This window comes from Psittacula echo, assembly GCF_963264785.1.
Source record: "Psittacula echo genome assembly, chromosome: 5".
NCBI classification, from domain to species: Eukaryota; Metazoa; Chordata; class Aves; order Psittaciformes; family Psittacidae; genus Psittacula; species Psittacula echo.
In genome coordinates, this window is record NC_137739.1 from 37,407,252 (window position 1) to 37,426,519 (window position 19,268).

At 41.4% G+C, this 19,268-nt stretch overlaps 1 protein-coding gene across 2 annotated transcripts in view; it reads right to left on the reverse strand.

The window, feature by feature from the left end:
* BRSK2 (BR serine/threonine kinase 2) overlaps positions 1-19,268 on the reverse strand; it is a gene marked incomplete at its 5' end in the record, with an annotated part of 323,574 nt that overhangs the window by 16,791 nt on the left and 287,515 nt on the right. For both annotated transcript variants that reach the window (XM_080619064.1, XM_080619063.1), the window contains 6 exons: positions 3,851-3,940; positions 4,618-4,798; positions 6,741-6,864; positions 11,580-11,628; positions 13,160-13,367; positions 17,680-17,740. In XM_080619064.1, the coding sequence (XP_080475190.1) occupies positions 3,851-3,940; positions 4,618-4,798; positions 6,741-6,864; positions 11,580-11,628; positions 13,160-13,367; positions 17,680-17,740 (713 nt within the window). The remainder of the gene's footprint in view (positions 1-3,850; positions 3,941-4,617; positions 4,799-6,740; positions 6,865-11,579; positions 11,629-13,159; positions 13,368-17,679; positions 17,741-19,268) is intronic.

Sequence of the window (19,268 nt, forward strand, 5' to 3'; positions counted from 1 at the left end):
ATTCTAACAGAAAGCTGTGCTCACTCTTGGTCCAGAAGGGGCTGTCCTTTCATGGCCTCTTAATGGATTTTGTGATACCAGTAACAAGACCACATGGGCAGTTATTCTGGTTCAGATCAAAGGCCAAAACTATCCAGTGCTGTGTCTCCATCAGCAGCTATACATAGACATGTAGGAGTGTAACAGTAGGCCAAGCATGCAGAACACTACCTCACTCGCTCACCACTTTCAGGTCAGATATTTCCTGAACCTGCTGTGGTTTCTGTTTAGCAATTCTCATGAAAATTTCACTTCCAGGGAGTCAAACAGTCTCCCTGTGAATAAATACTCAGGGGAAGATGAGCATCTGCGAGCAAACACTCAGAACCTGCTTCAGTGAAGAGTTCCAGAGGTCTTACATGACATGAAGATATGCCTTCCAATGTCTTTGGTACATGGCTTTCCACTACTTATGTATGATGGCCTCTAGTTCTTTCATTGGGAAGAAAAATTAACCAATCACTCCCTATCTACTTGTTCTATGCCAGTTGTGATTCTGTAGACCTGGTATTATCTCAGCAGTTATACTACAGAGAATTTAATGTTCCAAAACATTAAGGTATAAGGCTGATAAGTTGCACTGTATTTTGCCAAGTGGACAGTGGATTTTAGAAGTATTACATTTTGGGATAGATCTCATTTATTTACACACTTATTCAAGTAATGGAGGGAAGCTATTTTCCTGCTTCAGAGTATGCCATAAGAAATAAGCATAGCCAGTCTTAGGAAAGAAAAATGGAAATGAATGGAGGGATATCCAGGGGGAAGGGAGATTATAAGGTGTTCAAGTGTGACACAGAAACACATCTGCCTAAATCAGGTACGTATCAGGCTCATATACACACACATAGAGAGATGCATGGGCAACACAACATCTACAAACATCATTGTGAGCTGAAGGAAATGAGAAAGAGGAAGGTGTGTTCTGAAACCCAGGCAAGCCGGCCTAGCGGGCTGGCATGGTGCATAACAGATCAAAGAGGGGCAGGAGAGAGAATGGCTATCAGTGCCATATACTTATTAGGCCTTGCTGTTCTGCTTTATACTGTGTTCACTGCATCTTCCCTTTCTGCAGGTCTCATTTTACATGCATGCACCTTTCACAGATGGTTTTCATCATCCCACCTGTAATGGCCCACCTGAAACAGTTTTCATCATCCCACCTGAACTAAAAGGGAAGACAAAGACAGAGGGTATGTCTGTGCACAATGAGCTAGGAAAAAAAAAAAAAAAAAAAAAAAAAAAAAATCTCTGGTGTTGGGCCAGTATTGCTCGTCAGAGCTAGCAGTATCCTCAGAGCCATGGAGGAGGAGAGTCAAAGGGAACTGTGAGCTTGTTCTGTTGCAGCAGCGGACTGCCTACAGAGTATTCTCAAACCATGAACCTGAATAGGAGTTCAACCACCACAATTCCTATTCCATGAGTCATTCATGACTAGGGATATAGGAGAAGAAGAGAAACAGAGAGAAGACTTTGCCTTGTTTCTAGTGAGAAATGCTGAGTAATCCTGTGGCAATGTCTAGGAATCTCATGCACACATCTTCCCAACCACAGCCACCCAGGTAAGCAAGGTGGTGGATGTGAACTGTTGCTGTCCCTGTATCCCTTTATTTCCCCCCTTAGTCTCTCACTAGCTGGGGATGTGACCCACAGGGCCTCCCTACTTTGATGCATAAGTTGTCTCTTCTTGGTAACAATCCTTTTTTCCTCCCTTCCTGTTCGATTTTCCTTGTACTCTGTCCCAGCCTAAAATTTTCAGGTTGACTTACTGATCAGGTGAGGTGTTGTGATACAGGATAGTTTGGCACTTTGTCTCTTATGAGCTGTCTTGCCAGGATAACTCCCTGACCAAGGGAATTCTCATTTTGGAGTTTCAAGAGACCATTCATTTTGGTTTTGCTCCATGTGGAGTTCTCCATTCCACTCTGGCACTAAAGATCAGGCTGGGTTTTCCCTGCGAGAACATCAAACTCTCATGTAGCTTTAGGCAGTAAAAAGAGATTCTGTGTCTATAATATGATTTCTCCATTCCAGAACTGGAACGGAACTGTAAGTTGGATACATTTCTCACAGAATACTTTGCCCTAAACATCTCCCTGAGCCTCAGCCAGAGGAATAGCTTTTTATTCCTATTATAACAAGACTTTATTAGGGAGACATTCTGCTTCACTTGCAAGTGTGCAACAGGGTCCAAGTCTTCCTAGAAAGTCTCAGTAGCTAGCACATACTAGGGTAAAAAAGTTAAAAGAGATCACCATGTTGTCTACTTTTTTAACAGTTTTCTCCTCACCAGACAGTAAGGGCACACTTCTTTCCCTAAGAAACAAGGAATGCTCAAATATCACACATGCAGCAGGGGTAATACGAAGTAGACTTGAAAGATGTGTTTCTATCTAATTCCTTTCACCCCCTCCTGGTCCAGCATTTCCCAAGAGGAAGGACTGGCAGAAAATTCTGGCTTCTTCCTTGAGTTTGATTTAATTTCAAAATTCCAGAGAGCAAAATCCTGAATCAGCTACAGTTCTAGTAGCCTCATCTTTCCTGCTCCCTAACCCATGGACTAAGCACCTTTACAGTACAGCCTGTAGAAGGTCAGGCAGTTCTGAAGGGCAAAAGCAAAGTGGAAAATAATATTTCCTGAACTGGGCATACTTTTCTGTCATTTAATAAGCATACACTCTTTTAGATGGAGTTATTTTATCTTCAGCTGTTAAAGTCACATTGTTAGATCAGAAATATGTAACCCATATGTACAGTGAGCCAAGGACATCTGGGATTTAACTGCAGGATGCAATGCAAACTTCATTCCCCCACTTTTGTCTTGGGTTTGTTCACACAAAGAGCAAGCATAGAATTTGGCTCTTATGTACAATATTTAGTTACTAGGTTTTCATCATCATATAATGGGCAAATTCTTCCCACTCCTCCTGCCTCTTTGTCTTCCTGCGGCCTCTGCTCTCTGCCTTGCTCCAATTTCTTTCCTGTATCTTCCTGCTTTTCCTCATTTTTCCTTCCTTGAAGTACTCCCAATAGGTAAACTTCTTTAGGTTTTCAATGTTCACCTTCTTCTTTGTTCTGTCCTTCTAAAGGACAGAAGAGTTACACTGGCATTTTTTGTGTGTGTGTTACCACTAGTGTTCAGAGTGAACGCTTGCTACATAATGATGTGATGAGACCAGTTTCTCTATTATCAATTCAGGCTGCCTGCATATTCAGATTGATGTCATTTCACAGGGTCACACATGTAAGACTTTCTTTACCACCATGAGAAATCAAAATTTACTTTAAAAACAGATAAAATATAGCTTCTGCAGGACCTTAGTATATGATTTGTGCTAACACAATACTAGGCCAAGAATTTGATCACACTAGTGGAAACTTATGAGCATATTACAAAGTTACAAATAGCTCTCAACTTTGTTCTAGGACCCTCTGAAGCTGGAGTTTCTAAAGCATGCCTGAAGGGTTTGAAAATCAGGTATCTTCTAGAGCATGTCCCTGTTCTGGGCGATTTTGGAGCTGGAGAAAATCTGGAAAATCTATTGATGATGCAGCTTTTAATGGAGAAGTGGGCAAATGGCTCTTTGGGCGGGAGGAGGGCAAAAGCTGTTTGGGGAATGTGCTGGGAGCATTGGAGTGGGAATGAGAGAGGGAAGGGTAGGATGGGTGTGGGGAGATACTGCTCTGTCTGAAAGGAGCTTGTTCCTTGCTGTAATCAGAGGGATAGCCTCCCTCAGCCTCCTGTTACTGAGAGGCACTTTACCTTCCTGTCCCTGCTGAAGCAAGGTGCTCAACAGTAGAAATTACTTACCTGATAACTGCTGCACTGAAGGCTGGTCATGTGTGCTTAACAACTGTGCCTGAATGGTTTCTACTACCCTCTTAAAACGACGGCTTGGACCTGTGAGGAGAGAGAAGAGGCACGAATGGCTGTGAAAGGAGTGGGAGCTGAATCCTCATACAACCCAGGCTGGAGAGGAAGGATCACAAGCATCTTCCCTTCAGTCTTGTCCCCAAGAGTGTACTGACAGTGTATCTGTCCTTCAGCCAAAAGCACGGCATTGAGGAACTATTACGCAGTCCCCACATCAACAAGAGGACTTAACAGGAGGGAGGATGGCTTCTGGGCTCCTTTTGTAAAGACAGAAAAGGTGGGTCTACTTTTTTTTTTGACCCTTTGGTTGGTTTTAACCCCTGTGGGGGGTGTGTGGCCATCCAGAAGAAAAAGGTGATTGCATGTTTCTGTCAGAAGGAGAAACCAGTGGCCTCACAGTGGCCCACTGAAACATTCAGACTTCTGAGTGAACCAAAGAGACAGTACAGGGAGATACTTCAAATACATTTTATCACTAATCCTGGTGGTGGCAACTTCACCTTTTTGGAAATCTCTTCCCCTCCCAGCATTTCCATCACTACCAACATAATTTTTGTTCCTGATGTCCCTCTTGCCCCCGTCTGAATTTTCTCCTAAGATCAAGACAGTTATATTCTTTCCCCTGGCAGAGGTCTCTTTGTAGGCATCTATATCAGCAAGGACAAAGCCAGCATGCACCCATTTTAGAGCTTTGCCATGGTTACCTGATAACAGTGTGAAAGTGACAGAATAGATCCCATTCTCCTTCTGTGCCTCTCCCCCTTCTGTGTATGTTATGTCCACCTGGAACTTCACTGGCTTCTGGAAGACGGCAGGACCTCCTGTGGACTTATATTCTGCACGGAAACTTGTCTGTGAGATGACACTGTGACTGAGGCTTGGAATCTGAAACAGGTTGTAGAAGGAAATAGTAGAACCAAAGCACAAAGAAACAAAACGGAAAAATTCAATTTAGAGCAACAGAGAGTAGCTAAGATTTGCTAGATTTGCTTCTGGACTTGAATTCATAATGTACAGAGTGTTCTTGTGAAATCAGTAAGAGTGTAGGTTGCTTGGCACCACAGAAGAATGCACTGATCCTTACAGGACCGACCTGAATTTAAAGGTTGAATATTGGTGGAATACCTAGCATGCTTATACATTCACACATCACACAACTTTATATACTCAGTCTTTCTTATCCTACTCATCTATCAGTTTTGAGAAATGCATTTTGCTGAGCAAAAACTGATATTATGGGAGGGGGCAGAAAAGTCAGTAGGATATAACACTGGATATAAAAAAAACACCTGAGTAGCCTGGTCTGATCTCAGAGCTGACCCTGTTTTGAGCAGGTGACCTTCTTAAGTCCTTTGCAACCTCAACTGTTTGATGTTTCTATGATACCAAATAGACATCAGGCCATGGAGGAGACACTCAGTCAAGAGCCTGGGATATCCACAAGGAAAGCATGCCTGAAAATAACTTACCCAAACCACAACTCCTATCAGTATGTAAAAGAACTAGGAGACACTTTCTGGTATCATTCAACATCCATATTTTCAGACCCATGGTAGAATTTCATGAATCTGCCTAGTTGTCAAACAGTTATCATTTACAGCTCCTAAAAAAATTTAACAAGTCACATTCTATTTATTGCTTTATAAAGGACCAGATTTAAAAAAACAACCCAACAAACACAAATCACTTGGAAATCTGGCCTTCTAGGAGGAAAAGTGAAGGTGTGTTGTCTGAGAAGCTGACCTTAATGACTTACTTAGCAAGCTGTGACAATGCATTTAACTTTGAAGTTGGCTGTAAGAGATGATTCATAGAGTTCGTACACATCACTACATCATACCTCAAGCCACACATGTGGGGTATGCAGAAAATCACCGATATACACAGTAATGCACACTACACCGCAATATAAACCCAGAAGAATATAAACGGCTAAATGCATGAAACTGATACAGTAATACAGATGCTTGAAATAAGCCTGAGATGGATACCAGTGTCTGATGCATGCTAATGTACTGCACTTGTTCTGTGTACACCTGTACAGTTAAAAGGATTATGTTTTTTTTTTAAGAAATTAATTGCAGCTTCATACAGACTAAAAGGAAGCGCAGTAATTTGTGGAAAACAATATAAATTCAACAAATGATAGAAGAAATTAAGTCTCCTCTTCATTGTATTGAAAAAAAGTCTAATTATTTGTTAACTACCTTGAAGTGAAAAATCTCTCAAACTTTGCAGTGCTGACTTTTTCTTTGTTGGTACTTCTAGATAGTGAGAATGAAGACTTAAAAAGGAAAAAATTACAATTTCCCTCTGCTTTCCTAGATTGTAAATACATTACATCTTCAAAACTGATACACTGGCCATCAGAGGAAATTACCCTTCTTTCTGCCATGTAGCATGGAAGAGGAGATTTAAAGTAACAAATACAGATGTTAGACAGGATTTTTATCTGACTAAAGTGGTGAAGGACATAATCAGCTGAGGAGATCCAGTCTGTTGCCCAGACAGACTGGTTAGTTTGACAAAGCAGCAAATCACTGTCTTGATACTGCACCAGCTGTGTGCTCTAACTGCAGTGGTATTCCAAGCACTGGTAACCTGGAGATGCTGCTAAGAAGGCTGAAACCTTTTCTTATCTTGGAGAGTATTATCTATTAGAAATTCAGACAGAGTCCAGTAGTGGTCTGAATCAACAGGCCATGTATATTAAATCCACAGAGTATGCATTTGAAGCAGCAGAGACCCTGCCCAGTAACATATGGCACAAGGAGTCTTAGAACTGACCAGTGAGTGATGCCTCCAAGAGGCAGATGGGGTGACTTACCGAGAGGAAAGCATGGACAATATCAGCCTTAATGGAGCTTAGTGGTTTGTCCTTAATGACCACAAAAATCTGTTCTTCTTTCTCCAAGTTGATGAAGTTACCGAACCAGGATTTTTTGGCAAGCCTGACACGATAAAAAGAAATAGATGGTTTAGAATTTTAAGCACTATTTCTCACATACCCCAGCTAGAAAAAAATATTTAAAAAAACCCACAAGGAAGTTTTGATAATGCTCCAGATGTGATACTATTACTACCAGCAAGTGGGAAACAGTCTCAGAGAACATCCAGAACATTTCACTTAGTAAAAACTGTTAAAATGATAAGACTACATAGTGTTAGCCTGGCAGCATGTGTCCCCAACAATGACAAGTCAGGAACGATGGTAACCCTTTTGATTGAGCCAGTATACCGATTAATACTGCATACATAAAGTGCACATAAGCCGGGGACACATTTCTGGTTTGCCTCCAGGGATCTCTTCATTTCTTGTGCAGTATGAGGATGCTGGTAATAGGGGTTTAAGTTCCTTCCCACCCAATTTCAACCCCTTTTGTGTTCTAGGACTTGAAAAGTCCATTTTCTGAAGGTGTCCTATTGGGCTGATAGTGCAATCACAGGACTTCTTTTTAAAGAAAGCTGTAGATTTCAGTGGACCTCCAATCTGTCAGTAAGTGAAATCCATTCCTACACAGAGGGCAGGACAAAGACTGTCCCATTCATTAGTCCCACTCAGGGTGTCTATATAATGAGTGAACTCTGGCCACCCTCCAAAGGAATGAATTTTCAGTACTAAGAGAGAAGATATTAACACCATGCAAAATACAGTTCATGCTTTCCACTTGACAGCAGCCCAACTTTGCAGTTCCTTTCAGCATCAGATGGAGGTTTCACCATAAAATGAAATTGCTGGTTTTTTCACACTGATCATATCAGCAAATGTTTGATTTTGCTTATTGTTTCACCATCTCAATGCACGTTGTTGACATTCCCTTTTAAGTTAAATAGGCTAATGGAAAAATGCAGGGACATGAATGTTATTGGGGGGCACTACCCAGAACTTTAGGGTAGAACCTCTGACAGATGTGGTTTTGAGTGGAGAAAAGTTGCTGTCAGCCATGAGATACAGCCAAAGAATTGCTGGACCAATCTAAATCAGGGAAAATTCCACTGTAATCAGCCATATTCTAGTAGGGAATAATTTAGCATGAAAATGTCAGAAATTGTAAGACCTGACACTAAGAGACTGCAGGTTTTTTCCTCCACAGGATACTTTATAATGCCATGACAAGTCCAGTTTGCAATATGGCAAGCAATAGGCTTTTATTTGTTTTGGCGGACATTCACCACTCAGTGGAAGGAGACAACTTCTCCAGACAAGGAGAGCCATCTGCAAAAAGATTAGTATACATCAGCTTTCCAGCACAGCAATAAACAGCTGGAGAGAGTTATTAGTAGATTCGCTTTCTGCAGTGAAGATTCAGACTGATGCAGAACGAGGAAGGGCAGAGACGAGGAGAGAGAGGAACAGACTAGGAAACTAATTTGAAGTCTAGACCCTGGGGATGAAGAACAAAGCTTGACCTCAGCAGCATCCAGCAATTTGCACTCATCCCAAGTTCCAGAATGCTCCATGAATCACACAACTGTCGTCTCACTGCCCATTTCATGCACACAGCAGAAAAACCACAACTGGAAAACCACTCAGCTGAGTAAATAATAATTTGCTTCTACTTACTGTGGGCAACAAAAAAATAAAGAGTATAGAAAGATTCACTTTCAATTTGGTAAACCAGTGCCCCCCACTCAATTAAAGCAGGCTGGAGAACTGTCACTCCCTAAAATATTCACAGGCAGCTGTAACCAAGCCAGTGAGCCAGAGATTAGCATAGGGAGCAGTAAAGAGAAAGGGCCTCTCATTTAAATGGGTCGTTAAGGAGCCAGGGTTAGAGTGTGAAAGGAAATTACATACTAATTAGCTCATGTGTCTCACACACACCACAACAGCTCTGCAAGCCCCTGGAGAGCTGGGGCAATAGCTCCCTGCATTAAAGGGTCTATGCTCATTAGTAAATTAGCACCTGGTTATCCATCTAAAACGGCTGGTTGTCTTAGGCTTGTATGTATCATAATCTGATCCAAGACTGGCTATATGGACTCCAGGAGCCCAGTGTATGTCACATATGGAAGCTGGGCCTGAAAAAAGTGGGCATATTTAATTGCAGTTCTGCTATGTTAAAATACGGCTTTTCATTTTTGTATTTTCATTAATTGCCCTTCATTTACAGGTCTCTTAAAAAGCACAGGTTAAAAGGGCTCCAGAAGACAGGGAGGTTTTCTCTCATTCAGCGCTTGGAAACTTGGTCTGGAGTCTCCAGAGTCCAGCTGGGCTTTCTTCTTTGGCAAGGTTATCACCAGTAATACTGACTCTGGAAGATTCACCGATAGCCTGGGCTATGCTCCAACTTGTAAATCACTGGAATTCACAAAATAATTTTGCTGGTGGCCTCTCCTGTTTCTGGAATGAACAGAATCAACACACAGCACACATGCACTCGCTTTTCTCCCCAAAATTACCAAAACTAGCTGTGTTTATACACCTGGGTAACAGGTGTAAAAGCACAACTGAAGAAGAGGAGGCAGTTTTGGAGTAAAACAACACAATAACACTTTCTCTCCTCTTAGAAGGTGTTAACTGCTGCTAACTTGGGTTAAAATGTGTATAAATCCAGGATCTTCAGCACCTGGAATGAGATGCTTTAGCATCTCACAAGATCAGGCTGTAAGCAGTACAAAATGTACTTAAAATTAACAATCGTCTCTTGTCATGGCAAACCTCCTAAGGTGGAGGTAGATAGGCGAGATGTGTGGGATGCTGGGTATGTAGATTACTCCAGGGAATCTAATCAGGTGCCCAGTTGATGAAAAAGCAAACAGATTAGCATTAAAATGGAGGCCGGTGCTTTATTCTTTCACACTGAATTTCTCACTGCTATAATGCTGTTCCTTTTCCTACTTTTAGAGTATCTGACTGCATTGCCTTCTGGAGAGCCTCACTGTCTTCCCTACCTGCCTCCAAGTGCATGGATCTGTAACCTCCAGAGGTTTACCTACTTGGCATAAATAACAGCATTTCTACTCAAGCAAATGGAGCTTTGCAGGTTTAAAGCAGCTGGAGCTATGTCTCTTTAAATGGCATCCCTAACACATTTTCTAGGACTTCCTCATATGAGAAAGAACAGTATTACTCAGACATGTCAAAGTGTATTACCTAATCATCAGGTTTGTTAAATGAATGGCAGCCATTGCTGTACCAGAGCAAGGACCTTATTTGTCACTTAACCCATGAGGTCAATACGGCTCTTGATAAGGATATCTTATTTCTTACAGAAAGAAAGGAAATACTATTAAAAATAAGACATGTGGAAGTGGGCACTGAGCAAGAAGACATCTATCGTTAAAATATAATCCAGTTCATTATTTTTTATGACTTTTATTATGTTTACTGCGGGGTGCAGCCCAACTGAACTCATTAATTTGGCAATTATACAGAAAGAGAAAAAAAAGGCCTTAGGCTTTGACTTGCATCCAAACTGCCTCAAATGACAGGCACTGCTTCTCTATACCAGCTTTAAAGAGTGAGTGGGAAGCAGAAAAGGCAATAAATTAACAGAAAATCTTCCACCAACATACACGCGTGAAGAGGAGAAATATAATTCTGAAGGTTTTCTGCTTTAATGGCCTTAAAAACATCTGGGATGAGAGTATCATATATTTCTTTGATAAAGATGCATTAAGTTTATGAAATTCACTCATGCATTTCTATTGGTAAATGCTCCAAAGCGTTGAAAATACCATTTATTGCATTTTTCTTCACTGATTTCTTTTACTAACATTTACTATTCCCTAATTCTCCCTCTCCTCAAGTCTTTATCCCTCTCTATTCTGCAGCATTAGATATGCAACATAAGAGTGCCTATCTTATACCGGATAAATGCCAGGTCTGGGGGAAATTGTTAAGGCAATGCCATTGTCAGCAATTGTAAAACTTTGGGTCCGAAATTTCCATCTACAACTCATGAATATTTCACACAAATTTTAACAAAAGGCCAAATTGCCTTGGTTGGCTGGGTAAGTATATGGGCACTGGGTGCACAAACACAAGCTGTGAAAATAAAAAGGAATAATTTGGCATCTGTTGCATGTATTAGGAAGTGTTTGGAGCAGCACTCTCTGGCAGGGACTTCCAAACCTGCTATGCAGTGACGCACATTTGTGCAATGAAATGGTTGAAAAGCACACTGACTTTTAGGAATGAGTCTGGTGAATATGAAACAGCTTCTATGTCCCAGTGCTGCTGCCTAGAATTAACACTGCATTTACTATCGCAGCCAAAGATTCCTCTGAATTATCTTAGCAGAGGCTTCTGTATGTTATCCTGAGGATGCAAAGTCTCCTGTACTAACAGGAAGACCTTTTACTGTATAGTTAGTGCCAGTATAAACCACTGATTAATCTCTCCACTCCTCAATAGTGATCTGCTTGACAACCAAATGAAAGAAGAGAGAAAGAACGTTACGTATCTAGTAAATTCAGCAAGCTATGAGAAAATGAGATGATTACTGGGAGGTTGTTTCATCACCTGTTGACCCGACTGAGGTACGGATCTTATTCTGGGTCCTTGGCAGAAGAACAATTTCACATCTCTATCCCTCTCACAGGACAACAGATTACAGTCAGACACTGATCCACAACAGAAATATGTCACCCTACGACATTCAGGCAAGGAAATGACATTGGTATTTGGTAGAAAGAAAGTAGTGTAATGCAAAGTACTTACTCTGGGGATGATTCTGGGGTTAAATTAGACATCTCTTCTGGTGTAGGTACTGCACGCACAGCCAAAGAGAGGGAAGGAGAAAAGAAATGGATGATTCAGTATACCTTCAATTTTCTGCTTGTATGCTAATGAAACAATTCTGACATTACACCCTCTTGCATTTGCCTACTTCCTCTGCAGACTAGTTCAGACATTCAAACATTGATCATACGTCTTTGGATCACTGTATCTAATCAAGAGCTGCCTTTCAAGGCTCACTCTGCCCTTCCTTACATCATTATGTAATTCTGCACTGGCTTCAATGGTTTCTGGTTCAGACCCAAACACGGGAGCTGGGTCTCTATAGTTTGGAGAAGAGGAGACTGCGGGGGGACCTTATTAGCGTATATAAATATATAAAGGGGGAGTGTCATGAGGATGGAGCCAGGCTCTTCTCAATGGCAAACAATGATAGGACAAGGGGTAATGGGTATAAACTGGAACACAAGAGGTTCCACTTAAACTTGAGAAGAAACTTCTTCTCAGTGAGGGTGACGGAACACTGGAACAGGCTGCCCAGGGAGGTTGTGGAGTCTCCTTCTCTGGAGACATTCAAAACCCACCTGGACACATTCCTATGTAACCTTATCTAGGTGTTCCTGCTCTGGCAGGGGGATTGGACTAGATGATCTTTTGAGGTCCCTTCCAATCTCTAACATACTGTGATACTGTGATACCATGTCAATCTGATCGCTTTACAATTGCTTCAAAGCCTAGCTGGATGCAGCTCAGTCACTGCTGCAATTCTCTTCAGTTCTCTGACCATTTCAGAGACAATGTCCCTGACCATGACAGTTCAAATTCAACTCTTCATGGCTGTAATCCTCCTTTCCCAGGGGATCACATCCCAGTACACTGTAAAAAACCACAGGGTGTCGGGATAGCTGCTGATGACATCTGAGGATAATGCATGTGACTTTGGGTGCCCTTTGCCTGAATGCAAAAAGCCACCTGGAGCTTGAAGCAGAAAATTTTGCACATCTCAACACTCTAGAGACTCTGAAAACTGAAAGAGGCCAGCAGATATGAGATCAGTGATTGAATTAAAGAGATTTTTACACCAATTACCAAAGGAGGTAAAAAAAGCATCAACCAAGATCAAACAAGCTGTGCTTCAGAAGAACCCATTTCATCCTATTGCCACTGGCTATCCTTTTTCAGCAGAAGGCTCAGCCTGTGGCTAAGGAGAGACAGCGGAGCACAGCTATAGGGGAAATGGCAGAACTCTAGGTTCACTGACAAAACAAATGGAGAACCTGAAGATAAAATTTTCTTGTGTTCTAAGAACCACAACAGGGATAGTAAGAGCTGTATGGCTAGAGTTTGAAGAGGGCTCAGGAGATGGTGTTGGAGCAGATGCAACGGCATGACAGAGCTTGCTTACACATGCCTTGGGCTGGGGCTGGCTGATGTTATCACTCCCATTTTCAATGCTAATATTATTCAGTCCCCAATACACGAAATTTGCAGAGCCACAGAGAGACTTGCCGCCAAATGTCTGCCCAAATGAGAGCCACCTGTGTGTTTGGGTGAGTACTCACCTTGCAATTTCCGGCGATGGAAGCGAGGAGACCCCAGGAAACTATTCTTGATTGAGTTGAGCCGTGTCCTCCATGGCATTCCTCCAATGCTGGGGCTGGATGGTGGTGTTGGATTGGGTGTGCCTGCTGGGCTCTCCTTTGGCGTATGGACAGGTGTCCCCTTGGGGGTAGGGAGGGGACTTCCCCTTGGAGAGGGGTGAGGGGTGACCTGTATGATGGGGATAGATTTGGTGCTTGGGTCAGTACTAGAAGGGAGCAATCTAACAGGAGACATAGGGTTGGTCTGCACTTTAGGAACAGCCAGCTGTGGGTTAAAGCCGGCAGCAGGTGAGCGGCCCTGAGCATTCTGCACAGGCGTGTTCTGGGAAGAGGGGGCGCTGGTATTGCTGGTAGGGAGCGGGTTGGATTTAGTAGACTGGAGTGGTTTTTCGGCCAATTTGCTCTTGGATGGCAAAGTCTGCGTCTTTGGGTTGGGCTGAAGTGCTGGCTTTGGTTGGAGTACATGTCCAGGCCTGGAGGCGTTCCTACAAGCATCAGGGTCCAAGGAGACTTGGGGTCGGGGACAGAAAGGGAGGTCGGAGGTCTGAGGGGGGATGAAGAACTTTCTGATAGGCTACGAGACAGACGCAGAGTGTCCATGCACATCAAAAACAGTGAAATACGCATAGAGCGAGCGAGCAGAGAAAGTCAGAATAAAATCCATTTGAGTCACAAAGATGCACCATGTCACAAGGAGACACAAGAGATGGAGGTGAAGTGGTAGTGGGGGGGGGATTTTGCAAAGAAACGAAAACAAACAAAAAACAAAAAAAAAAAAGACATGCAGTTAGCTGGGAACACAGCATAATCAACAACAGCAGCAGCAGCAGCAGCAAGAACAACAGTGTCATAACAGGCTTCATCATATTAACCAACCACGTGTCAGCAAAGGAAAACAACAGAAAGAAAAGTAAAACAAAGAAAAAAAACCCAAACCAAACAACCAACCAAACAAAAAAAAAACCCAAACAAAAAACCAAACCAAAACAAAAAAACAAAAACAAAAGAAGAAAGAAAGTAATCAAGAAAAAAAAGAGAGAAATGCCATCTCTCTGGGATTGTTCTGATTGCCCTGCAGTGAGAGAAGCAAGATGCTGTAGGGAGGTGAGGAAGGGGAAGAAGAGCCACTGAAGCCACAGACAAATTGAGATGTGCCAAGAATGGGACCACCTCTTTCAGCTCCAAGTGCGCATATGCAAACCCGGAAGAGAGATGAAACTCAAAACAGGTGTGTGATACATACGGAGTGGTAGGCGATACACACATGTTACTGCACACACCAGTCAGAACCTCTTTCCTTCCTCTTTACCCGACTCTGCCTAATGCACACCCCTGTTGCAGCCACCCATTGCAGACAGGGGTTGGAAAGTGGGCATTGAATCTTCTGCCCTGACCTGGAAGGTTAAACTGCTCAGCATTCACTTGGAGGCTTCAGAACACACACCTCCAGGAGAAACATGCAAACTCAGACTGGTGTTTGATTTGTAAACAGCTATGGCAAAAACTTCAGAGAGGATCAGCAAATTTGTTTGTTTGGGAAGAAGTGATACTTCCCATCAGACTTTATGCTTCTCCTGCAACATTCCTTATCGGACTGAAGGTCCGATAATCTTGATAATCTGAATTTCCATCATAAAGTCACAGCAATATTTGCCATTAAGTCCCAATTCTATGGAGGGGATGGAGTTTTGTAAGACATGGTTTAAAAACAAAAAGACAACCCAAGTTCATAATCCATTACTGAATTATCAAAATGGGATTATGAATTACATTTTTTTTCCCAAACAATAACATTTAGCATGTTAGAGGCATTTTGGGAAACCATTCATATGCTGACAGCAAACAGCAATACACAAACTTGGGAGGATAGAAGCCTTTTAAAGGGATATTAGCAAGCTAAAAATCACATTTTAAACAAAACAGATGTCTTTACAAAACATCACTGTTAACACTGTAGATTGTAAGTACTGGCAGCATTGTAAAAATAGAAATCACTACTCAAGATCTTTAGCTTTGGTCTACACTCAGATTCTGATTTCTATACATGATTAGCTATTATGAGTTATCCCCATAATATTATTACTATTATAATTAATTCTTAACACATAAAAGCTGTAATCAAGCACTGTCCAGACATTTTATGTACACGTAACCATGCCTCAAATCTCAGTCCCAGGTAAGTACACTCACTGGTGAGTTTACTTTCCAGGTTTGATGGATTAGCACAATGTTGCCACATTTTAAAAATGCAGAAATGTATTTAAGACCAAATTTCTAAACTGGTTTGCATCAAAGTTTTGTAATTACTGCAAAGAACTTGGGGCTAGTCCACCAAAATGAAAAGAAAATCACTACATCAACACATCTGTATTATTATTAGGATTGTAAAGTTAACTGAATTCTGCCATGTTGGTAAATTCTGATCACCAATGAAAAAAGAAGCAGAAAAGATGAGGAAAGTGGTTAATCTATGGAAGTCACTATCAGCATCTGATAGTGCCAAAGGATACAAGTTAGACAGCTTGACTGCAAATGTTTCCTTGCCATTTTTGTATCTTAAGTGTACGATCGTTTGAGAAACAAATTTGAAAGAAAAACTCAAATTTAACTCCCACTTAAGCCATTTACAATTTGAAGGGACACCCTTAACTACCACATTTTTAGTAATGAACTAAAGCACAAAAATATACAAAAGTCTGAATTTCAGCTGGTGCAATGTGGAACACTATCACAAGATCTTATGAGATCTAAGAACTTTTAGTTGCTGTTGAACTAAGTTCCTCATAGAACTGAACCTAAGCAGTGCATATAGCGAAATGTGTATTTGCTTTTTTGAAGTATGTTCTCTTTCAATGCTATTAGAAACACAGGTAAGGGTATAAAAAAAAATAATTAAAAAAACTCCACACAACAATTTTTATTCCATCATTTCCTTTTAAGCCTCAAATTTGACCTGCCTTAATATTATTATGATCTGCTGAAAATGCCATCGGGTTGCTAAATCCCTTTGAAGACTATTTGATCAACTACCTGTTGAGTAAAAATAGTAAGATATAGCAACTACGGAACAGATTTTGCCATCCTTTTCTTTGCTGTAGTCCTACTGAGATGTCAGAAATTGATCCCAAGAGATCAACTAATGAGATCAAGTTTTAGGTTTGCTGCACTGGATGCTTATTTCGTGCAAAAAACTGTTTCCATTGCTCTTTTTCAGTACATTTTGCAGTGGCATAAGAGTTCTCAGACCTCTCCTTCCTTCTACTGACGTCCAGGAGTCTCAGTGCAGAAACAAGGAAACGGATCTTCACTGGTTTCTGTCATGTTAAAGACACAGAGGAGATCACAAACGCATTTATGCCAGTTGCAAAATAGGGCAACAATTGACAGGAATCCAGAATATATTTCAGAAAATAGTTCAAGTAAGCAAGGAATTTTTACTAGCCTATAAACTTAGACCTGAAAGTGTGCCTTTATGCCTAAGAATTACACACAATGTTACTGAAGAATTACAATTTTAAATGCTTGGAATACTGATGTTATCTTCATATACCTAAGAGTAGATCTGTAGGTATATCCATAGCCTAACACATGAGGGCTATCCAATTGGGGGATAGCATCTTCTCATGAAGTCATGAAAGATATGTGGAAATTTTCCTAAGACACCGGGCCAGACAATTAGGAAACATGAATCACCATAGCCCTACAGACTTCTTGATGAGGTCTAGACTTTTGTAAGGACTGCAGTCTTGAAGTGACTAAGCTGACCTTGTCAGACACACTCACTCTTATCCCTAAAGAAGTTACCAAGAGAGGAAGGCCTCTGTCATTGCACTTAGAAACGGTATTAACTTTGCAGCAGATAATCTATTAAGCAAGTTTTGTACTAGCTGAGTATCAGTATTAGTTGAGGACTGATATTTAGTTGACTGCATGTTGAATAAGCACGTGACTGTAACATTTATAGGGGTTTGAGTTCTTGTCTTAATTAGTCAAATTACTTTCCTTTTAACTTTGCTAGCCCTCAAATTTGTGTAATTTATTTTTTCTGACCTTCTAATACAAACTATTCTGAGGCAAACAGAATGAAGCTCGCTGTAACTGGCATAGTTTGGTGCTCTACTGTGACTTGATTGAAGGTAGCTGTGAAATGGTTCCTGATATTTGGTCTGAAACCATGCCATATACAGACCTCAGCTGGATATAGCAATGTTTAGTAATAGCAACATAATTCTATGTGCTTGAGACTGAAAAGGGCAGGGGCACAGCGAGATCCCTGCTAACAGTGCAGGGAGTATGTATGAGAAATTCTCTGCTTGCATTTGTAATTAACATTTCCCTCGCTAACCATGAAAATTTACAAGCTGCCAAGAAAAAACAAAACATCCCAGCTAAGAGCCACAGCTCTGGAGCAACAGATGTTGAAAAGCATCAAGCATGTGTGAGTGAACTGGACCAACAGATCTTGAAGCAGCACCACTTACCCTTGGACTGCTGAGAGGACTGGTGGAGAGCCCAGACGATGCTCCGCTGATTGACCGAGACCTGAATGGACACAATAAGGAAAAGAGCCCTCAGAAAACTTGGACAAGTAATAACCCTGAACATCAGCCACCACAGGCACAGGCATGAAGTGAGGAGGAGGGAGGCTGTCACTGGAAAAGCACATGACTCTTTCCATCCACTACTCTTACATTTCTCAGTTGTCCCACCCTCAAAACAAAGAAGTGCTGTTGCTCAGGGAGGATACTATAATCCATTTTAATTAAGGGAGTTGCTACCTTCTTTTTGGTCATCAAGCCCCTGGAAGCTACTACATCTGACCTGTGCAAGCTGAACTGCTGAATTCAAAAGGGATTGTCAAGACATTCATGTTGGTGCTGAGAATTCTCTTCTGTGCAGTGCTGGTGGACACAGAATAAGATGTCCTCTTGTCATGAGCAACACGGAAAAGCACCACATGTCCAAGGCACAAAGGCAGGGGATTCTTCCAGATATTAAGAAAAAACCCCAAGTCTCCATGATCCAAGAACACAATCGTTTCCTATGTGATGACTTCCCACTGAAATCAAAGCTCACATTGGCTTAACCCTTTCCAGCTTCTCACTGATGGATTAAACATCTCTGCTCTCCAGTAAGAGATGTGGTTGCATGAAACAAGCCAGGTCTTCTCTATGGATAATGAGTTCTGCTATTGTTGATGACTTTACTAATATCAAGATAACAGCCCCAGTGCGCTCAAAAAAGGCCAGTCAAGGGAGATTAAACTGTCCTTCTATTTGCTGACAAGGTCACCTATACTGTGATGCTCTTATGCTCTCCAGCAAAGGCAACCTATGAAAAATGTCAGGTGTAGACAATAAAACATACAAATGTGCTATGTTAAATGTGCTGAAAGGGCAGACAGGCCAAATGCACAAACATTTCAGCAGCAGTGGTTTCTAGGAGGGCTGCCCAGCAGAAAAAATATCCCTCTGTGTTACTGTAAATGAGTAAACCCTAGAGGCAGCTGCTTTCTATCCTTTCTAAATAGAAAGAAAGTTGTATTGAAGACTGAAACATCTTATAGGAAAGTCTATTTCTAGCTAAGTGTAGTTGTTCAACAACCACTATGCAACATGTTAATACAGCAAACCTATCAATGTTTCACCTATAGTAAGAGCCATGAAAGAAATTACTTGCCTTTAGGTAACAAACACGAAAAGGTGAAATCCTGTAGATGCTTGGAAAACAGTGCACATGTGTATGTGTGTAGATATGTGTCTGCGTGTGCGCACACACACATATATATTTAAAAAGCTTGTAGGTCAGATAGTTAGTACCAGGTTATACATAAAAGAATATAAAACAAAAAAAAAAGAAGTTCCTGAAATGGTGTCACAGACATGCTACTAAATAAATTTTAGTAGTAGAATTATTAAAAATACATGAACTACGAAAGAGAAAATACTTCCAAGGGAAGAGTAAGTTACAACTGAACACAATGGCAGGTCCTGTTCTCTGGATTTGCATCCTCTGCAGAAACTACTCACTGATGGTTTTCTAGATATCTCATTGCACTTTGTCCGTCACA